Source organism: Cherax quadricarinatus, chromosome 29 (assembly GCF_038502225.1).
Source record: "Cherax quadricarinatus isolate ZL_2023a chromosome 29, ASM3850222v1, whole genome shotgun sequence".
Lineage (NCBI taxonomy): Eukaryota > Metazoa > Arthropoda > Malacostraca > Decapoda > Parastacidae > Cherax > Cherax quadricarinatus.
In genome coordinates this window covers 31,271,141-31,294,717 of record NC_091320.1, presented here as the reverse complement: position 1 = coordinate 31,294,717, position 23,577 = coordinate 31,271,141, and the positions used below count along the sequence as shown (strand labels likewise).

General features: G+C 42.0%; 1 protein-coding gene across 1 annotated transcript in view; it reads left to right on the top strand.

Moving 5' to 3' along the window:
- Positions 1-23,577, top strand: part of LOC128690554 (uncharacterized) — a 331,846-nt gene that overhangs the window by 68,613 nt on the left and 239,656 nt on the right. The window contains exon 3 of the mRNA XM_070089803.1: positions 14,273-15,218. Within this exon, the coding sequence (XP_069945904.1) occupies positions 14,273-15,218 (946 nt within the window). The remainder of the gene's footprint in view (positions 1-14,272; positions 15,219-23,577) is intronic.

Genomic DNA, 23,577 nt, shown 5'->3' with positions numbered 1-23,577 from the left:
GACAGGGTGTATAGGGGGGCAATGTGGCAGATGTTGCAGGTGTATGGTGTAGGAGGTAGGTTACTGAAAGCAGTGAAGAGTTTTTACGAGGATAGTGAGGCTCAAGTTAGAGTATGTAGGAAAGAGGGAAATTATTTCCCAGTAAAAGTAGGCCTTAGACAAGGATGTGTGATGTCACCGTGGTTGTTTAATATATATATATATATGGGGTTGTAAGAGAAGTAAATGCGAGGGTCTTGGCAAGAGGCGTGGAGTTAAAAGATAAAGAATCACACATAAAGTGAGAGTTGTCACAGTTGCTCTTTGCTGATGACACTGTGCTCTTGGGAGATTCTGAAGAGAAGTTGCAGAGATTGGTGGATGAATTTGGTAGGGTATGCAAAAGAAGAAAATTAAAAGTGAATACAGGAAAGAGTAAGGTTATGAGGATAACAAAAAGATTAGGTGATGAAAGATTGGATATCAGATTGGAGGGAGAGAGTATGGAGGAGGTGAATGTATTCAGATATTTGGGAGTGGACGTGTCAGCGGATGGGTCTGTGAAAGATGAGGTGAATCATAGAATTGATGAGGGGAAAAGGGTGAGTGGTGCACTTAGGAGTCTGTGGAGACAAAGAACTTTGTCCTTGGAGGCAAAGAGGGGAATGTATGAGAGTATAGTTTTACCAACGCTCTTATATGGGTGTGAAGCATGGGTGATGACTGTTGCAGCGAGGAGAAGGCTGGAGACAGTGGAGATGTCATGTCTGAGGGCAATGTGTGGTGTGAATATAATGCAGAGAATTCGTAGTTTGGAAGTTAGGAGGAGGTGCGGGATTACCAAAACTATTGTCCAGAGGGCTGAGGAAGGGTTGTTGAGGTGGTTCGGACATGTAGAGAGAATGGAGCGAAACAGAATGACTTCAAGAGTGTATCAGTCTGTAGTGGAAGGAAGGCGGGGTAGGGGTCGGCCTAGGAAAGGTTGGAGGGAGGGGGTAAAGGAGGTTTTGTGTGCGAGGGGCTTGGACTTTCAGCAGGCATGCGTGAGCATGTTTGATAGGAGTGAATGGAGACAAATGGTTTTTAATACTTGACGTGCTGTTGGAGTGTGAGCAAAGTAACATTTATGAAGGGGTTCAGGGAAACCGGCAGGCCGGACTTGAGTCCTGGAGATGGGAAGTACAGTGCCTGCACTCTGAAGGAGGGGTGTTAATGTTGCAAGACAGTGATGGAGTGAATGATGGTGAAAGTTTTTCTTTTTCGGGCCACCCTGCCTTGGTGGGAATCGGCCAGTGTGATAATAATAAAAAAAATATATATATATATATATATATATATATATATATATATATATATATATATATATATATATATATATATATTTATATATATATATATATATATATATATATATATATATATATATATATATATATATATATATATATATATATATATATATATATATATATATATGCAGAGCAATTACTGTGAAATAATAGCGAAATTCCAAGCGCTTTCGTGACTTCTCACATTATCAAGGAACTGGTAGTGGTGGTTCTGCATATTGTGATATCACTTGTTTACTGTGATCTTGTTGCAATTATATTTTAGGGTTATAACTTTTTTTACAACGTAATGTTCTTGTACCTTAATCAGATGAATTTTTGCCTAAGCAAAGAAATGACTTTTCATTTCAGTATCTTTTTAGAAAATTTCGCCCCTAAATGAAATAAAAGAGTAACAAAAACAGGTAACTTGAATGCATATTGCATATTAATAACAAATAAAACAGCTTACAGCATCGTTGTTATGATGTTTGTAAATATATTACTACTTATTGCTTAGAATAAACCGAAGTTGCAGTTTGTTTTTGTTTCTGCAGGCAACATACAGTTCCTGCATAACTGTGATTGCACGTTCAGCACATTGATTACTTCTTGGTATATTGAGTGTGGACGGCTCCTGCTTCCAGTGATTATTTTTCTTGAAGTCATTTTCATCGTACATCTGATCAGTAAAGCAATAATTTGCTCAGGTGTATCAAATGAATCTGTATATCTTCTACAAAGTCTTCCATCTTGTAGGTATGAGAATGAATGCAAGAATAGCTAGAATGGCTCTTGAATTGCACCTCACATTGCTGATGTTTGGAATTTTCTGAAAGTTAATCAAAGGAAAGTGACATTTTTCTTCAAAGAATCTAAGCACTCGTGTTAGATGGTACAAAAACTTCATATCATTTCTCCATCCTCATTTATGGAGGATCTCTTCTGTTCCTTTAACAAACTGTGCCTTTACTTCCTCATAATTCTTCACCATTAGGTATACAAATGATTGGAGAACTGGTTTTAATACCATAATTTTCATCCATTACAAAACGGAAAATCCTGTCCAGAACGTGATGCTGACAGCTGATAAATTGTGGTTTAGTAATCCCCTTCTCTGAGGACGTTCCTTACAGCTCCACTCTTTTTCCCTTTGTTAACGTTAGACTGTACCTGTAAATATATTGTCAGACAAGCGGTGCTCACTAATACACTCCTCTGAAATACAGTGAGAAAATGTTAACAATAGTAGACGCCAGAATATAGAGTAGCCAATTAGTAATTTTCTGAGTTGCTACTTATGATTAGTAACGTAAATATATGGTGATTAATATTTTTCATTTTATTTGAGTTACCAATTAGTACTTTCTTGAGTTACTACTTATGAGTAGTAATTCTGATATATGGTGATTCGTAGTTTTTATTTAGGGGTGACCTTTTTTGAAAACTGAGAGGAATTAGGGACTTTTTCATTGTTTTTAGACAAAATTTCATCAATTTATAACACAGGAAATGTTTTATATGGAAAAAAGTAATAACGTTATAACTTTAATATATATATATATATATATATATATATATATATATATATATATATATATATATATATATATATATATATATATATATATATATATATGTCGTGCCGAATAGGCAGAACTTGCCATCTTGGCTTAAATAGCAACGCTCATCTTGCCATATAGGACAAGTGAAAATTTGTGTATGCAATAATTTCGCCAAAACCATTCTAAACCTAACGAAAAAAATATATTTAACTGTGTTTGTTTAGTATTAAATTATTATAAACAAATCTAAAATATATTTAGTTGGGTTAGGCTAAAATAAATTGTTCTTGTTATAATAAGGTTAGGTAAGTTTTCTAAGTTCCTTTTGGTGCAAAATTATAAATTTTTACATTAACATTAATGAAAAAAATATATCTTTAAACGTATAAGAGAAATTTTTAGAGATGACTTAATTTTAAATGTGTTCTTGCTAATTGTCCAGGTTTACATATTCGGCACGACATATATATATATATATATATATATATATATATATATATATATATATATATATATATATATATATATATATATATATATATATATATATATGTATAAGTAGGTGTCAAAGCGGCTGAGTGGTCTCTGCGGCTGAGTGGCTCCCACGGTATGGTCTCCTCTCAGCGGTCTCCTCCTGAAAGGTCTGAGGCTGAGCGGTCTCCTTCCGCGCCCGCGCGCCCGCCCAAGCGCCAGCCCGTCTGCGCCGACCCGCGACCTAGACCTCACCCTCGACCACCTCACCCTCGACCTCACCCTCGACCACCTCACCCTCGACCACCTCACCCTCGACCACCTCACCCTCGACCACCTCACCCTCCACCCCCACCCATGCCCCCCACCCACGCCCCTACCCGCGCTCCACGCGCCCGCTCGACCGGCGCCCCGCCCGCGCGCCCGCCCTCGCGCCCGACCGCGCCTTCTGCAGCGCCTTCTGCAGCGTCGTCCGGATCGCCCCCGCTCCCCGAGTTTTTCCAATTTTTTCGAATTTTTTTTTAATTTCTTGTGCTTTCCAATTCCTCGGATCAAGTTTTTCTCGATATCAATAATACAAAGACTCCACTTCCTTGGATCAAGTTTTTTTGGATTCCCCCTCTGGGGGTAAGCATTCAAAATGGACTCCTCCCTATGGGGTTTCGAATTTTCTTCTATTCTCCAATTCCTCGGATCAAGTTTTTCTCGATATCAATAATACAAAGATTTTTCCCCCACACCTCCCACCACCCACTTATACCCCAATTATTTCTCCTCCATCTCCTTGGATCAAGTTTTTCTCGATACCAAGACTCCATCTCCTTGGATCAAGTTTTTTGGATTCCCCCCCTAGGGGTAAGCATTCAAATGAACTCCCCCTATGGGGCATGGTACTTTCTCTTACTACAGGTCTAAACAAGTGTGACATCACCCCACCTGTGTTTACTCGGCGGTCAGTGACGTCACGTGATGACCTCACACACACAGGCTGAATCTTGTCAAGCAGACAATAAAATGCAGGATAACACTAATACACAATATTTTCATTTATTTATTATACAACCAATACATTTCATATACATCCAACAAAAAAAATTAATTGAAAAAAACAGGTACAATTCATTGACTAAAATCAACATATTTTTCTCTTGAAGAAATTCTGCGCATTTTGTTCTGGATCTTCTTCGTCGTCACCATCTCAGTATTACACATTTCATATACAACATTGGGAAAACATTACACATTTTCACTCTTAACCCAGGATAACCCAAATAATTCCACATTTTTTTTTCGTTAATACCCACAACAATCCACAATTTCTTTACAAAAGATTCACTCTCCTCAAGTCTAGACATTTTTCTCGTTTTAACTATTTCATCAGAAAAGTCACCACAACACTAACAACTTATAACCAGTTTTCGATAAATTCACTAGTCACAATTTTACATATTACGAAGTTAATATGTGCACACACACACACACACACACACACACACACACACACACACACACACACACACACACACACACACACACACACACACATATATATATATATATATATATATATATATATATATATATATATATATATATATATATATATATATGTCGTGCCGAATAGGCAGAACTTGCGATCTTGGCTTAAATAGCAACGCTCATCTTGCCATATAGGACAAGCGAAAATTTGTGTATGCAATAATTTCGCCAAAATCATTCTGAACATAACGAAAAAAAATATATTTCACTGTGTTTGTTTAGTATTAAATTATTGTAAATAAATCTAAAATATATTTAGTTGGGTTAGGCTAAAATAAATTTTTCTTGTTATAATAATGTTAGGTAAGTTTTCTAAGATTCTTTTGGTGCAAAATTATAAATTTTTACATCAACATTAATGAAAAAAATATATCTTTAAACGTATAAGAGAAAATTTCAGAAAGGACTTAATTTTAAATGAGTCCTTGCTAATTGACCAGTTATACATATTCGGCACGACATATATATATATATATATATATATATATATATATATATATATATATATATATATATATATATATATATATATATACAGTAACCTGCACTCCCGGGTTTAGCGCATTGTACAATAACCTGCATTCTGTGTTTAGTGTATTATATATTAATTTGCGCTCAGTGTTTAGTGTATTATACAATAACTTGCTCTCTGTGTTTAGTGTATTATACAATAACCTGCACTCTGTGTTTAGTGTATTGTACAATGCCCTGCACTCTGTGTTTAGTGCATTACACAATACCCTGCACTCTGTTTTCTTTTTACAATCGATGAGAGTAAATTCAAATTGCAACTTAATCGATGTGCAATTTGATTAAATTGCAACTTGTCCTGAGCAGCACAGACTTTGCGTGAGTATTCATCAAGTTGGATCATGGTGTAGCAGCACCCCATGTGCACAAGAAAAGTGGTCAGATGGATTTTAAACTTGAAAGTAAATAGACCGCAAAGAGTAATTACCAGCAACGTTAAATCGGAAGCTGGCCAAACTTAAGAGCGCTGTTCCCCAAGGGACGGTACTCACCCCCATTCTTTTCCTCATCCTTGTATCAGACATAGACAGAGGAACAAATCATGGCACTGTATCGTCTTTTGCAGGGGATGCTAGAATATGAGACTGCTGGCTACTGTTGTGTCTGCTGGCTTTTGTTGTCTGCTAGCTTCTGTTATATCTGGTAGTCACTGATGTGTCTGGTAGCTACTATTGTGTCTGCTACCCACTGTTGTGTGTGATAGCCACTGTTGTGTGTGCCGCCAGCCACTGTTGTGTGTGCCGCCAGCCACTGCTGTGTCTACTGTTATATCTGGATGAAAGATCGCGCCATACAATAGTACAGCTTAAGAGTATAGAACACTAGTGGAGACCAGTGGTGCTTGAGGATGCCTGCTTGACGAATACCACACAGGCAAGCGTCACCATAAGTCTCTGACATAGTTTACTATCATAATGGGCTCCCTTTTAACAAAAGTTTGAAGTCTTTGCCACATGAGGTAACTCTTGGAATCTTGGGCTGAGTAAAAACGGGTTATATATAAGAGGTTTGTGTTTCTTATATTATTCCCATGAATATTTTTTTCCAACTCTCTGGATAGTATATTCGAATTGGATATATTGGTATTGATTATCCTGCATGCACAGTTTTCCGACCTCAAGGAAAGTACGTCATAAATATATTGTTTATATTGCTTTTTTATATAATTTTATATTGCCGATGTTTTCATTAATACCCAAAAATGAAAATTTCATGCTTTATATTATTTGAATTATATATTCAGCTTAAGTAAGAGTGAATATTTTAGGTGATTTCGTAGAGTGATGGAGTGTTGTCTGGCATCTGCTTGAGTGATGATTCGAGCAGCAGTTTTTGGTTTAAGTGATTTCCTTTTGTATATTCCCAGGTACAAACACCATGGGTGGGGCGGGGATAGTTTAGAGAGTCGTATAGAGTAAGTTATGTTAAAGAAAGAAAAGACACCGTGACTGGAGCAGTACACAGATAACCCGCACATAGGAGAGAGGAGCTTACGACGACGTTTCGGTCCGACTTGGACCATTTACAAAGTCACATTTCTCTCCCATGTGCGGATTATTTGAGTAAGTTATGTTGTTCGAGACACATACTAACGTACTCTCGAAAAGATGCCCACATTCACTCATTATTATTTACTTAGATTTTAGTAAGGCTTTTGATAGAATTCCGCACCAAAGACTGTTAAAGAAAGTGGCATTGGGGGAAAAGTGCTCTCGTGGATCGAGTCATGGCTCACTGACAGGAAGCAGAGTGTCCATAAATGGGGTTAAATCCGAGTGGGGATCTGTAGCAAGTGGCGTTCCACAGGGATCAGTCTTGGGCCCGTTGTTGTTTATAATATATATCAATGATTTTGATGAGGGAATTACTAGTGAAATGAGCAAATACGCCGATGACACAAAGATAGGTAGGATAATTGATTCAAACGTAGATGTTATGGAACTTCAGGAGGATTTAGACAAACTCAATACCTGGTCAGCAAAGTGGCAGATGCAGTTCAATGTAGATAAATGCAAGGTTTTGAAGCTCGGGAGTGTCCATAACCCTAGCACTTGTAAGTTAAATAATGTAGAACTTAGCCACACAGATTGCGAAAAGGACTTGGGGGTTATGGTAAACAGTAACCTTTAACCAAGACAGCAATGCCTAAGCGTACGTAATAAGGCAGATAACTGGGATTTATATCAAGAAGTGTAAGCAACAGAAGTTCAGAGGTTATATTACAGCTTTATACATCATTAGTAAGGCCTCACCTAGATTATGCAGCTCAGTTCTGGTCTCCATATTAAAGAATAGACATAAATTCGTTAGAAAACATTCAGCGAAGAATGACAAAATTAATACATAGCATTAGAAATCTTCCTTATGATGAAAGATTGAAGACTCTTAAATTACATTCACTTGTTAGACGAAGAATGAGGGGAGACCTGATCGAAGTGTATAAGTGGAAGATGGGTATTAATAAAGTTGATATAGATAAGGTCTTGAGGATATCTCTCCAAGAGAGAACCCGCAGTAATGGATTCAAATTACACAAGTTTAGATTTAGAAAGGATGTAGGAAAGTATTGATTTGGAAATAGGGTAGTTGATGAGTGGAACAGTCTACCTAGTTGGGTTATTGAGGCTAAAACCTTGGGTAGTTTCAAATTTAGGTTGGGTAAATACATGAGTGAGAGGGGTTGGATTTGAGTGGGACTTGCATATGATTGGATAGGGTTAACAGAGCTTGTTTTTTGAGTAGCACTGAAAATTGGTTGGGCAAATATTTTGTTAGTGGGATGGATTGTAAAGGACTTGCCTAGTATGGGCCAACGGTCCTGCTGCAGTGTTTCTCCTTTCTTATGTTCTTAAGATCCAGCTGACAACCACTTTGTATATGCAGGATTTAGCTAGATATTTCGTGCCCTAGTAGGGAGGAGTTGCCAGAGATCTCAGGATGTACTTTATTCTTGGTGTTGCTGAGCACATATTTTGCTTGGTAAGTTGTCTAATAATCTGAAGACTATTAAAGAGGCGAGACAGTACAGTGTTAATATTACCATATACTGAGTAAGATGTAGGTTAGTACAGTGTTAATGTTACCATACACTGAGTAAGATGTAAGTTAGTACAGTGTTAATGTTACCATATACTGCGTAAGATGTAGGTTAGTACAGTGTTAATGTTACCATACACTGAGTAAGATGTAGGTTAGTACAGTGTTAATGTTACCATACACTGAGTAAGATGTAAGTTAGTACAGTGTTAATGTTACCATATACTGAGTAAGATGTAAGTTAGTACAGTGTTAATGAGTACAGTGTTAATGTTACCATACACTGAGTAAGATGTAGGTTAGTACAGTGTTAATGTTACCATACACTGAGTAAGATGTAAGTTAGTACAGTGTTAATGTTACCATATACTGAGTAAGATGTAAGTTAGTACAGTGTTAATGTTACCATATACTGAGTAAGATGTAAGTTAGTACAGTGTTAATGTTACCATATACTGAGTAAGATGTAAGTTAGTACAGTGTTAATGTTACCATATACTGAGTAAGATGTAGGTTAGTACAGTGTTAATGTTACCATATACTGAGTAAGATGTAAGTTAGTACAATGTTAATGTTACCATATACTGAGTAAGATGTAAGTTAGTACAGTGTTAATGTTACCATATACTGAGTAAGATGTAAGTTAGTACAGTGTTAATGTTACCATATACTGAGTAAGATGTAAGTTAGTACAGTGTTAATGTTACCATATACTGAGTAAGATGTAGAGATCTGTAACAAAGATATACTGCTACAAAGAGATGTGATACACTGTACTAACGAGATACTGTACTTATGAGACACTAGTTATGAGACACTAGTTATGACACACTAGTTATGACACACTAGTTATGACACACTAGTTATGAGACACTAGTTATGAGACACTAGTTATGAGACACTAGTTATGAGACACTAGTTATGAGACACTAGTTATGAGACACTAGTTATGAGACACTAGTTATGAGATACTAGTTATGAGACACTAGTTATGAGACACTAGTTATGAGACACTAGTTATGAGACACTAGTTATGACACACTAGTTATGACACACTAGTTATGACACACTAGTTATGACACACTAGTTATGACACACTAGTTATGACACACTAGTTATGACACACTAGTTATGACACACTAGTTATGACACACTAGTTATGAGACACTAGCTATGAGACACTGGATGTAAGACACTAGTTATGAGGCACTAGTTATGAGATACTAGTTATGAGACACTAGTTATGAGACACTGGATGTGAGACTGGATGTGAGACACTAGTTATGAGACACTAGTTATGAGACACTAGTTATGAGGCACTAGTTATGAGATACTAGTTATGAGACACTAGTTGTGAAACACTAGTTATGATACACTAGTTATGAGACACTAGTTATGAGACACTAGTTATGAGACACTAGTTATGAGATACTAGCTATGAGACACTGGATGTGAGACACTAGTTATGAAACACTAGTTATGACACACTAGTTATGACACACTAGTTATGAGATACTAGTTATGAGACACTAGTTATGAGACACTGGATGTGAGACACTGGTTGTGAGACACTAGTTATGAGACTAGTTATGAGACACTAGTTATGAGGCACTAGTTATGAGATACTAGTTATGAGACACTAGTTATGAGACACTAGCTATGAGACACTGGATGTGAGAAACTAGTTATGAGACAATAGTTATGAGGCACTAGTTATGAGATGCTAGTTATGGGACACTAGTTATGAGACACTGGATGTGAGACACTAGTTATGAGACACTAGTTATGAGGCACTAGTTATGAGATGCTAGTTATGAGACACTAGTTATGAGACACTAGTTATGAGACACTGGTCATGAGACACTAGTTATGAGACACTGGATGTGAGACACTAGTTATGAGACACTAGTTATGAGACACTAGCTATGAGACACTGGATGTGAGACACTAGTTATGAGACACTAGTTATGAGGCACTAGTTATGAGATACTTGTTATGAGACACTACTTATGAGACACTAGTTATGAGACACTAGTTATGAGGCACTAGTTATGAGATACTAGTTATGAGACACTAGTTATGAAACACTAGTTATGAGACACTAGTTATGAGACACTAGTTATGAGACACTAGTTATGAGACACTAGCTATGAGACACTGGATGTGAGACACTAGTTATGAGACACTAGTTATGAGGCACTAGTTATGAGATACTACTTATGAGACACTAGTTATGAGACACTAGTTATGAGACACTAGTTATGAGGCACTAGTTATGAGATACTAGTTATGAGACACTAGTTATGAAACACTAGTTATAAGACACTAGTTATGAGACACTAGTTATGAGACACTAGCTATGAGACACTGGAAGTGAGACACTAGTTATGAGACACTAGTTATGAGGCACTAGTTATGAGATACTAGTTATGAGACACTAGTTATGAGACACTGGATGTGAGACACTGGATGTGAGACGCTAGTTATGAGACTAGTTATGAGACACTAGTTATGAGGCACTAGTTATGAGATACTAGTTATGAGACAATAGTTGTGAGACACTAGTTGTGAGACACTAGCTATGAGACACTGAATGTGAGACACTAGTTATGAGACACTAGTTATGAGGCACTAGTTATGAGATACTAGTTATGAGAAACTAGTTATGAGACACTGGATGTGAGACTGGATGTGAGACACTAGTTACGAGACACTAGTTATGAGGCACTAGTTATGAGATACTAGTTATGAGACACTAGTTATGAGACACTAGTTACGTGATACTAGTTATGAAACACTAGTTATGAGACACTAGTTATGAGACACTGGATGTGAGACACTGGATGTGAGACACTAGTTATGAGACTAGTTATGAGACACTAGTTATGAGGCACTAGTTATGAGATACTAGTTATGAGACACTAGTTATGAGACACTAGTTATGAGATACTAGTTATGAGACACTACTTATGAGACACTAGTTATGAGACACTAGTTATGAGACACTAGTTATGAGACACTAGTTATGAGGCACTAGTTATGAGACACTAGTTATGAGACACTAGTTATGAGACACTAGTTATGAGACACTAGTTATAAGATACTAGTTATGAGGCACTAGTTATGAGACACTAGTTATGAGATACTAGTTATGAGACACTAGTTATGAGACACTAGTTATGAGACACTAGTTATGAGACACTAGTTATGAGACTAGTTATGAGACACTAGTTATGAGACACTAGTTATGAGACACTAGCTATGAGACTATTTATGAGACACTAGTTATGAGACACTAGTTATGAGACACTAGTTATGAGACACTAGTTATGAGACACTAGTTATGAGACACTAGTTATGAGATACTAGTTATGAGACACTAGTTATGAGACACTAGTTATGAGACACTAGTTATGAGACACTAGTTATGAGACACTAGTTATGAGACACTAGTTATGAGACACTAGTTATGAGACACTAGTTATGAGACTCTAGTTATGAGACACTAGTTATGAGGCACTAGTTATGAGACACTAGTTATGAGACACTAGTTATGAGGCACTAGTTATGAGACACTAGTTATGAGACACTAGTTATGAGACTAGTTATGAGACACTAGTTATAAGATACTAGTTATGAGACACTAGTTATGAGACACTAGTTATGAGACACTAGTTATGAGACACTAGTTATGAGACACTAGTTATGAGACACTAGTTATGAGACTAGTTATGAGACTAGTTATGAGACACTCGTTATGAGACACTAGTTATGAGACTAGTTGTGAGACACTAGTTATGAGACACTAGTTATGAGACACTAGTTATGAGACACTAGCTATGAGACACTAGTTATGAGACACTAGTTATGAGACTAGTTATGAGACACTAGTTATGAGACACTAGTTATGAGACACTAGTTATGAGACACTAGTTATGAGACACTAGTTATGAGACACTAGTTATGAGACACTAGTTATGAGACACTAGTTATGAGACACTAGTTATGAGACACTAGTTATGAGACACTAGTTATGAGACACTAGTTATGAGACACTAGTTATGAGACACTAGTTATGAGACACTAGTTATGAGACACTAGTTATGAGACACTAGTTATGAGACACTAGTTATGAGACACTAGTTATGAGACACTAGTTATGAGACACTAGTTATGAGACACTAGTTATGAGACTAGTTATGAGACACTAGTTATGAGACACTAGTTATGAGACACTAGTTATGAGACACTAGTTATGAGACACTAGTTATGAGACACTAGTTATGAGACACTAGTTATGAGACACTAGTTATGAGACACTAGTTATGAGACACTAGTTATGAGACACTAGTTATGAGACACTAGTTATGAGACACTAGTTATGAGACACTAGTTATGAGACACTAGTTATGAGACACTAGTTATGAGACACTAGTTATGAGACACTAGTTATGAGACACTAGTTATGAGACACTAGTTATGAGACACTAGTTATGAGACACTAGTTATGAGACTAGTTATGAGACACTAGTTATGAGACACTAGTTATGAGACACTAGTTATGAGACACTAGTTATGAGACACTAGTTATGAGACACTAGTTATGAGACTAGTTTTTTGAGACTAGTTATGAGACACTAGTTATGAGACACTAGTTATGAGACACTAGTTATGAGACACTAGTTATGAGACACTAGTTATGAGACACTAGTTATGAGACACTAGTTATGAGACACTAGTTATGAGACACTAGTTATGAGACACTAGTTATGAGACACTAGTTATGAGACACTAGTTATGAGACACTAGTTATGAGACACTAGTTATGAGACACTAGTTATGAGACACTAGTTATGAGACACTAGTTATGAGACACTAGTTATGAGACACTAGTTATGAGACACTAGTTATGAGACACTAGTTATGAGACACTAGTTATGAGACACTAGTTATGAGACACTAGTTATGAGACACTAGTTATGAGACACTAGTTATGAGACACTAGTTATGAGACACTAGTTATGAGACACTAGTTATGAGACACTAGTTATGAGACACTAGTTATGAGACACTAGTTATGACACACTAGTTATGAGACACTAGTTATGAGACACTAGTTATGAGACACTAGTTATGAGACACTAGTTATGAGACACTAGTTATGAGACACTAGTTATGAGACACTAGTTATGAGACACTAGTTATGAGACACTAGTTATGAGACACTAGTTATGAGACACTAGTTATGAGACACTAGTTATGAGACACTAGTTATGAGACACTAGTTATGAGACACTAGTTATGAGACACTAGTTATGAGACACTAGTTATGAGACACTAGTTATGAGACACTAGTTATGAGACACTAGTTATGAGACACTAGTTATGAGACACTAGTTATGAGACACTAGTTATGAGACACTAGTTATGAGACACTAGTTATGAGACACTAGTTATGAGACACTAGTTATGAGACACTAGTTATGACACACTAGTTATGAGACACTAGTTATGAGACACTAGTTATGAGACACTAGTTATGTTAGTTATGAAACAGATGAGACACTAGTTATGAGACACTAGTTATGAGACACTAGTTATGACACACTAGTTATGAGACACTAGTTATGAGACACTAGTTATGAGACACTAGTTATGAGACACTAGTTATGAGACACTAGTTATGAGACACTAGTTATGAGACACTAGTTATGAGACACTAGTTATGAGACACTAGTTATGAGACACTAGTTATGAGACACTAGTTATGAGACACTGTACTGATGAAAATGTTTGACTGAGGTGGTGTTGTTATTGTTGCAGGTGATCTGGGTATGCATCCTGTGCCGGAAGAAGCAGGAACTGTTGATCAAGACTGGCACATGGATGAACACGGGATTGTCACAGCACGGCGAGATGATGCAGCTGGAGCACGACTTCTCAGGTACGGCCGGCACGCCCGCCACGCCCACCCAAGACAAGCGTCCCAAGCTGGAGTACGGCGGTCAGGAGCCGCAGCCAGCTAGCGTCCAGGGGTCCGCGGCCTCACCAGCGTCAGGGCCCCACCAGGGCCACCAAGTAGGGCCCCACCACCACCACTACCAGGGGGACCAGGCGCAACACCACGCCACCTTAGAGGCGCGGCCGCTGTTGCAGCGCACCGGCAGCGCCCAGGGCCGCGAGCTGCGCCGGCAGTACTCTCAGGAACGCGCTGGGGGTGAAGGTGGGCGGCGAGGGCGGACGGCTAGTGAGGGCGGCGAGGAGCCGCCCTCACCTCACGCCCGCGATCGCCCTCTGCCGCCCCCTGAGGCCTTCCGCACCTACGACCACCCGGGAGCGTACGACCAGCGCCCCGACATCCGGGTGGAGCGGGGTTACGGGGGGGTGGCTGCCGGGGGCAGCAGCCCCATGGAGGGCAGCAGCCCCGGGGCGGCCTCCGTGGAGGGTAGCAGCCCTCACGCTGACGACCCCCGCCGCACCCACCTGGACCCAGCCGCGGCCCTGGGGCGCTCCCGCGGTCGTCGCCGCAACGACCCGCTCACCAGGAACGACTCGCTGTCGTCCGACCAGAGCGAATGCGTGCGTCCGCCGCCACCCAAGCCGCACAAACAGCGCACGAGGGAGCGCAAGCAGCAGCAGCAGCAGCAGCGGCAGCAGCAGCAGCAGCAGCAGCGCTCGCCCTCATCCTCCGAGGAGGAGGTACGCTCTACCCCCGACTGTACCTCATGCGAGGAACACGAGGCCGAGAGCGAGACCGTCTCGGAGAAGGGTGAGTACTACCACCCCCCCTCCTAATGAACTACCACCCCCACCCCCTTTCATGTACTGTCTTCCTCCAATAACCTCAACAGTGCCACACATGACTGTTTACACCCTTATATGTAGCCCTCTACTGTGACTAGCACCAACTTCATCAGTAACAAACGGGAGTGCTTACACCCTTATATATAGTCCTCTACTGTGACTATCACCAACTTCATCAGTAACACATATGACTGCTTACACCCTTATATGTAACCCTCGACTGTGACTTGCACCCTTCATGTAGCCTGTGGGTCTCTCACTGACCTAATAAGTAGCGCACATCAGCACTCATACTCTTAATGTAGTCCCTAACTACCTATTGCTATATGGCCATTACTGTCAATATTTACCTCACTACAACACACACACACACACACACACACACACACACACACACACACACACACACAACCATCACATTACACACAAATTCTTCAGTGTTCAAGCCTTGCCACTGTGATTCACACTTTCGTTCTCTTTACACCGCTTCCTGTTAACTATTGCAAGCCATTATAACCATTGGTTATATCGCCCTTCAGTTGAAACCTCAAAAAAAAAAAAAAAAAAAACCAGATATATTGTTTTTCAACAAGATTTTAGTACAGTCACGGGGGTAATCTGGAACCATTGCTAATACGATCATTCCAGGGGACGCTCTTAGTCCCAGCGTGTCAGTAAGACCCAGTGGGTCTCTGGCTTGGCCAGCTTGACGCAGTATCCAGAACACGCTTTCATGACGACAACGTTTCGCCCAGACGAGAATTTTACCCTGACCAAAATGTGTCGGTATTACACCTATACATCCAGGCTTCTGTCTCACCATTCTCACTACATTTCTCCAAGTTTAATCTCCCTACAATGACGAATATATATATATATATATATATATATATATATATATATATATATATATATATATATATATATATATATATATATATATATATTGACGAATCGGTAAAATTTTGTCAATTAGGAAAAACTCATTAAAATTAAGTCTTTTCTAAAATGTTCTCTTATACGTTTAAAGATATATTTTTTCATTTATGTTAATGTAAAAAATAAAAATTTTCTACCAAAAGCACCTTAGAAAACTTACCTGACTTTATTATAACAAGCGCAATTTAATTTAGCCTTATCCAACTAAATATATTTTAGATAAGTTTACAGTAATTTAATAAAAAACAGACACAATGAAATATATTTTTTTTCGTTAGGTTCAAAATGATTTTTCCGAAATTATTGCATACACAAATTTTCGCTTTGTTATTCGGCAAGAAGAGCGTTGTTATTTAAGCCAAAATAGCAACGTTTACTTATTCGGCACGACATATATATGACCCTTGCCTATTCTTCATTTTCTCTCTCTATCTCTCTCTACATTACCTATCTCCACATTCGCCCCATCCGTCGTCTCTAACACCATAAGACGAGCAGCTGGCAGTGCCGCTGGCGGTATTGCTGTTGGTGGTGCTGTCTCTGAGCTATTGGTGGTGATCGTGATTGTGGTGGGGGGTGTGGTGGTGCTTGTAATGGTGATTGCGGGGGTGGTGGTGGCGGTGCTCGTGGCGTTGGCGGTGGTGGTGGTGGTGGTGGTGGTGGTGGTGGTGGTGGTGGTGGTGGTGGTGGTGGTGGTGGTGGTGGTGGTGGTGGTGGTGGTGGTGGCGCTGGTGGTGGCGGTGGCGGTGGCGGTGGTGGTGGTGGTGGCGGTGGCGGTGGTGGTGGCGGTGGCGGTGGCGGTGGCGGTGGCGGTGGCGGTGGTGGTGGCGGTGGTTGGGTTGGTACTCCTGGTGGTGGTGTTTGTACTGAGGGTACTTGTGCCATATCTTCGAACTGGTGGTGGTGTTGGGGATGGTGGTGGTGGTGTTGGGGATGGTGGTGGTGGTGTTGGTGGTGGTGGTGGTGGTGGCGATGGTGGTGGTGCTATTAATGCTGCTGCTGACTGTGCTAGTAGTGTATATTTTTGGCGCTGGTACTGCTGGTGGTGCTGCTGGGAGTTTTACCTATGGTGGATGTGGTGATAGTTGTGGTGGTGATAGTTGTGGTGGTGATAGTTGTGGTGGTGATAGTTGTGGTGGTGGTAGTTGTGTTGGTGATAGTTGTGGTGATGGTAGTTGTGGTGGTGATAGTTGTGGTGGTGGTAGTTGTGGTGGTGATAGTTGTGGTGGTGGTAGTTGTGGTGGTGATAGTTGTGGTGGTGGTAGTTGTGTTGGTGATAGTTGTGGTGATGGTAGTTGTGGTGGTGATAGTTGTGGTGGTGGTAGTTGTGGTGGTGGTAGTTGTGTTGGTGATAGTTGTGGTGATGGTAGTTGTGGTGGTGATAGTTGTGGTGGTGGTAGTTGTGGTGGTGGTAGTTGTGGTGGTGGTAGTTATGGTGGTGATAGTTGTGGTGGTGGTAGTTGTGGTGGTGGTAGTTGTGGTGGTGGTGGTAGTTGTGGTGGTGATGGTTGTCGTGGTGGTAGTTGCGGTGGTGGTGGTAGTTGTGGTGGTGGTGGTAGTTGTGGTGGTGGTAGTAGTTGTGGTGGTGGTAGTTGTGGTGGTGGTAGTTGTGGTGGTGGTAGTTGTGGTGGTGATAGTTGTGGTGGTGGTAGTTGTGGTGGTGGTAGTTGTGGTGGTGGTAGTTGTGGCAGTGGTAGTTGTGGTGGTGGCAGTTGTGGCGGTGGTAGTTGTGGTGGTAGTTGTGGTGGTAGTTGTGGTGGTGGTATTTGTGGTGGTGGTAGTTGTGGTGGTGGTAGTTGTGGTGGTGGTATTTGTGGTGGTGGTAGTTGTGGTGGTGGTAGTTGTGGTGGTGGTAGTTGTGGTGGTGATAGTTATGGTTGTAGTTACGGCGGTGGTAGTTGTGGCGGTGGTAGTTGTGGCGGTGGTAGTTGTGGTGGTGGTAGTTGTGGCGGTGGTAGTTGTGGCGGTGGTAGTTGTGGCGGTGGTAGTTGTGGCGGTGGTAGTTGTGGCGGTGGTAGTTGTGGTGGTGGTAGTTGTGGCGGTGGTAGTTGTAGTGGTGGTAGTTGTGGCGGTGGTAGTTGTGGCGGTGGTAGTTGTGGCGGTGGTAGTTGTGGCAGTGGTAGTTGTGGTGATGATATTTGTGGTGGTGGTAGTTGTGGTGGTGGTAGTTGTGACGGTGGCAGTTGTGGTGGTGGTAGTTGTGGCGGTGGTAGTTGTGGTGATGATAGTTGTGGTGGTAGCAGTTGTGGTGGTGGTAGTTGTGACGGTGGCAGTTGTGGTGGTGGTAGTTGTGGTGGTGGTAGTTGTGGTGGTGGTAGTTGTGGTGGTGGTAGTTGTGGTGGTGGTAGTTGTGACGGTGGTAGTTGTGGTGGTGGTAGTTGTGGCGGTGGTAGTTGTGGTGGTGGTAGTTGTGGTGGTGGTAGTTGTGGTGGTGGTAGTTGTGACGGTGGCAGTTGTGGTGGTGGTAGTTGTGGTGGTGGTAGTTGTGGTGGTGGTAGTTGTGACGGTGGCAGCTGTGGTGGTGGTAGTTGTGGTGGTGGTAGTTGTGGTGGTGGCAGTTGTGGTGGTGGTAGTTGTGGTGGTGGCAGTTGTGGTGGTGGCAGTTGTGGTGGTGGCAGTTGTGGTGGTGGCAGTTGTGGTGGTGGCAGTTGTGGTGGTGGCAGTTGTGGTGGTGGCAGTTGTGGTGGTGGCAGTTGTGGTGGTGGCAGTTGTGGTGGTGGCAGTTGTGGTGGTGGCAGTTGTGGTGGTGGCAGTTGTGGTGGTGGCAGTTGTGGTGGTGGCAGTTGTGGTGGTGGCAGTTGTGGTGGTGGCAGTTGTGGTGGTGGCAGTTGTGGTGGTGGTAGTTGTGACGGTGGCAGCTGTGGTGGTGGTAGTTGTGGTGGTGGTAGTTGTGGTGGTGGTAGTTGTGACGGTGGCAGCTGTGGTGGTGGTAGTTGTGGTGGTGGTAGTTGTGGTGGTGGTAGTTGTGGTGGTGGTAGTTGTGGTGGTGGTAGTTGTGGTGGTGGTAGTGTTGGTAGTGATTTTGCTGTTTTGCTGGTTATAGTGACGGTTCTACTACTACAATTACTACTACTACTACTACTACTACTACTACTACTACTACTACTACTACTACTACTACTACTACTACTACTACTACTACTACTACTACTGTTACTCCCCTTCTCGCCTGTTACATGCTTGATGTAGCGAGGAAAGGAAGATGGTATATGAGAGAGAGAGAGATGTGTTCGGATCTGGTTCCCATTTAGTCATCTCCCCACCTAGTCATCTCTCCACCTAGTCATCTCTCCACCTAGTCATCTCTCCACCTAGTCATCTCCCTACCTAGTCATCTCTCCACCTAGTCATCTCCCCACCTAGTCATTTCCCCACCTAGTCATCTCCCTACCTAGTCATCTCCCCACCTAGTCATCCCTCCACCTAGTCATCTCCCTATCTAGTCATCTCTCTACCTAGTCATCTCTCCACCTAGTCATCTCCCTACCTAGTCATCTCACCTAGTCATCTCTCCACCTAGTCATCTCCTCGCCTAGTCATCTCCCATCTAGGCATCTCCCCACCTAGTTATCTCTCCACCTAATCATCTCTCCACCTAGTCATCTCCCCGCCTAGTCATCTCCCACCTAGTCATTTCCCCACCTAATCATCTCTCCACCAAATCATCACCCCACCTAATCACCTATCCACCTAATCATCTCCCTACCTAGTCATCTCTCGGCATCAGCCTGAGACACGGGCGTGGGAGGTCACCCTAGATCGTTGCCATGACAACTCTCAGCTGGTGGTGGTAGCGGTGGTGGTTGGCGATTTATTAGGTTTGAAGCCTGTCGACTACACGAGGGTCATTGAAGATAAATGCTACTTGTACACCACCAGTCAAGAACTGTGGGAATGTACTCTAATAAAGAGACACATTCCTCTGTGTTTGCTCCGTTACAAAATTACAGCGCAAAACCTACCTTCAGTACATTTAACATATTACAAAATAACACAGTAGTACACTGCTATTACTCAATTAAAGAGAAAACGTAAAAGGAAAATGTAAATATTAGAATGGCATCAGCAGGTCGCCATAAGCACACTCTCCTAGTCGGCCTCCTGTTAAGTACGATGTTATATCCGAATCTTACCCGCCCACACCACCGGCCTGTGTCATACACCACCGGCCTGTGTCACACACCACCGGCCTGTGTCACACACCACCGGCCTGTGTCACACACCACCGGCCTGTGTCACACACCACCGGCCTGTGTCACACACCACCGGCCTGTGTCACACACCACCGGCCTGTGTCACACACCAGGGCTACGTCCATACCAGGGCCCTTGTGAGCGTAAATGTCAAGCCAATACAAGCCTGAGGAATTATAAGAGGTTAGGGTTAGGTTAGGTTTGTCAGGGAACATGACAAGTGTTTCCTGACGCTGGTCTTAGTTATATGGTGACCCGTAGCTCGAGCTTTTGATCATCTGACCAAGGCCTTCCGCTGGCTTACCCCTTCACCCCACTGAAAATTGTGGTTATGATTATGACCAACAGTAACAGCCTGATTGATCAGGGAGCGATCCATCGCGAGGCCTGTTCACGGACCGGGCCGCGGGGGCGTTGACCCCAGAAAACCCCTCCAATTATACTCCAGGTATCCACGGTTTCTTCCGAGGCACTAATAACACTGCTACAGTAGTCACGCCGTCACTTCACTTCCTTAAACTGTCCACAAACTGATGACGTTATTTATTAAACTGTGCAGCACTTTTTTTTTCACTATAAACACTTTCTTTTATAAACTTCACATTAATGCAGAAACCTGCATAACATCCTAATATTCACATTAATGCAGAAACCTGCATAACATCCTAATATTCACTGGCAGGAATCACCATATATAAAGGACCGTACAGTCAAAAGGCTCAATTATATATACGTAAACGTGTAATTGTAAATGCTTCAGAATGGACGGTTCGCACATACACACATACAGTAACTACTACTATTACTGCTGCTGCTACTACTACTACTATTACTATTACTACTACTACTACTACTACTACTACATACACTCAAACACACACACAGAAGGAGACTGGTGGGACACCTAGAAAGCAATGAGCTTACTCAGCTTATACACGATAACCAGCACGGTTTCAGGGAGAGGAAATCCTGTGTCACAAAACTACTGGAGTTTTACGACAAGGTGACAGAAGACAGGAGAGAGAGGGGCAGGTAGACTGCATATTCTTGTATTGTACGATAACTTTCGACATAGTTCAGTACGAGGGATTGGTGAAAAAGCTAGAGGAGCAGGTAGAAATAACAGGGAAGGCACTGCAATTGATCAGAGGATACCTGTCAGGAAGGAAAAACGAGTGATGGTATGTGACGAGGTGTCAGAGTGGGCGCCTGTGACGAGCGGGGTTCCTCAAGGGTTAGTCCTAGAGCCGGTGATGTTTCTGGTATATGTGAATGACATGACGGAAGGATAGACTCAGAGGTGTTCCTGTATGCAGATGACGTAAAGCTGATGCGGAGAATTCAAGTGGAGGATCAGGTAGAACTACAAAGGGATCTGGACAGGCTGCAAGCCTGGTCCAACAACTGGCTCCTGGAGTTTAACCCCACCAAGTGGAAAGTCATGAAGATCGTGGAAGGTCAAAGAAGACATCAGAGTACAGGCTAGGGGGCCAGAGACTGCAAACCCCACTCAAGGAAAATGATCTTGGGGACAGGATGTTTCAGGGGTCACAATTGGAAGTTGAAGACTCAGATGAGTCACAGGGATGTTAGGAATATTTCTTCAGCCGTAGAGTTGTCAGTAAGTTGAACAATCCGGAGAGTGATATAGTGGAGGCAGGATCCATACATAGATTTAAGAAGAGATACGACAAAACTCATGGAGCAAGTAGAGAGTGGACCTAATAGTGACTAGCGAAGAGGCAGGGCCAGAAGCTATGAATCGACCCCTTCAACCACAAATAGGTAAGTACACACACACACACACACACACACACACACACACACACACACACACACACACACACACACACACACACACACACACACACACACATACACACACATACACGGTGAGTGAAGATCGGGGAAGGGCAAAGAAGACCGCAGACAGAGTATAGGCTAGGTGGCCAAAGACTGCAAACCCCACTCAAGGAAAAGGATCTTGGGGTGAGTATAATACCGGGCACATCTCTTGAGGCGAACATCAACTAGATAACTGCTGCAGCATATGGGCGTCTGGCAAACCTGAGAATAGCGTTCCTATACCTCAGTAAGAAATCGTTCAAGACTGTACACCGTATACGTCAGGCCCATACTGGAGTATGCAGCACCAGTTTGAAACCCACACCTAGTCAAGCACGTGAAGAAATTAGAGAAAGTGCAAAGGTTTGCAACAAGACTAGTTCCAGAGCTAAGGAGACTGTCCTACGAAGAAAGGTTAAGGGAAATCGGCCTGACGACACTGGAAGACAGGAGGGTTAGGGGAGACATGATAACGATATGCAAAATACTGCGAGGAATTGACAAGGTGAACATAGACAGGATGTTCCATTGATGGGACACAGAAACAAGGGGTCACAATTGGAAGCTGAAGACTCAGATGAGTCAAAGGGATGTTACGAAGTATTTCTTTAGTCACAGAGTTGTCAGAAAGCGGAATAGTCTGGCAAGTGATGTAGTGGAGGCAGGAGCCATAAATAGTTTTAAGAGGAGGTTTGTCAAAGCTCATGGAACAGGGAGAGAGAGAGGACCTAGTAGCGATGAGTGAAGAGGCGGGGCTAGGAGCTATGACTCGACCCCTGCAACCACAAATAGGTGAGTACAAATAGATGATTTCGGTATCCTCTTCCCAACCCACATAAGGTATTTAGGACCTCCGTGACGTCAGGCAAAAGCCTTGCTGTGATTGGTCACTGTCTCTGACGCCCCTATGACGTCAGAGCTAAGTCTCGCTTGATTGGTCGATATCCCTGACTCCCCCGTGACGTCAGAAGCAAGCCTCGTTGTCATTAGTCGATATCTTCTGACGCCCCAGTGACGTCAGTACCAAGCTTCACTGTGATTGGCCGATATCTTCGACGTTGTAGCCAAGCCACACCCCCACAACCTGTGATTGGCCAGCACAGCTGACGTCACGGCCATGTGACTTTATGGGTCATTCCGCCACACTTGTGATAATCAAAATCGACTCTATTGTAGCGTCTGATTTAAAAATGTTTATTTTACTCTTATAAGTGAAATATGAAGAGTAGGAGGTGGAGGAGGAGGAAGAGGAGGAGGAGGAGGAGGAGGAGGAGGAGAAGGAGGAGGAGTAGGTGGAGGGGGAAGAGGAGGAGGAGGAGGAGGAATGGGAAGAGGAGGAGCAGGATG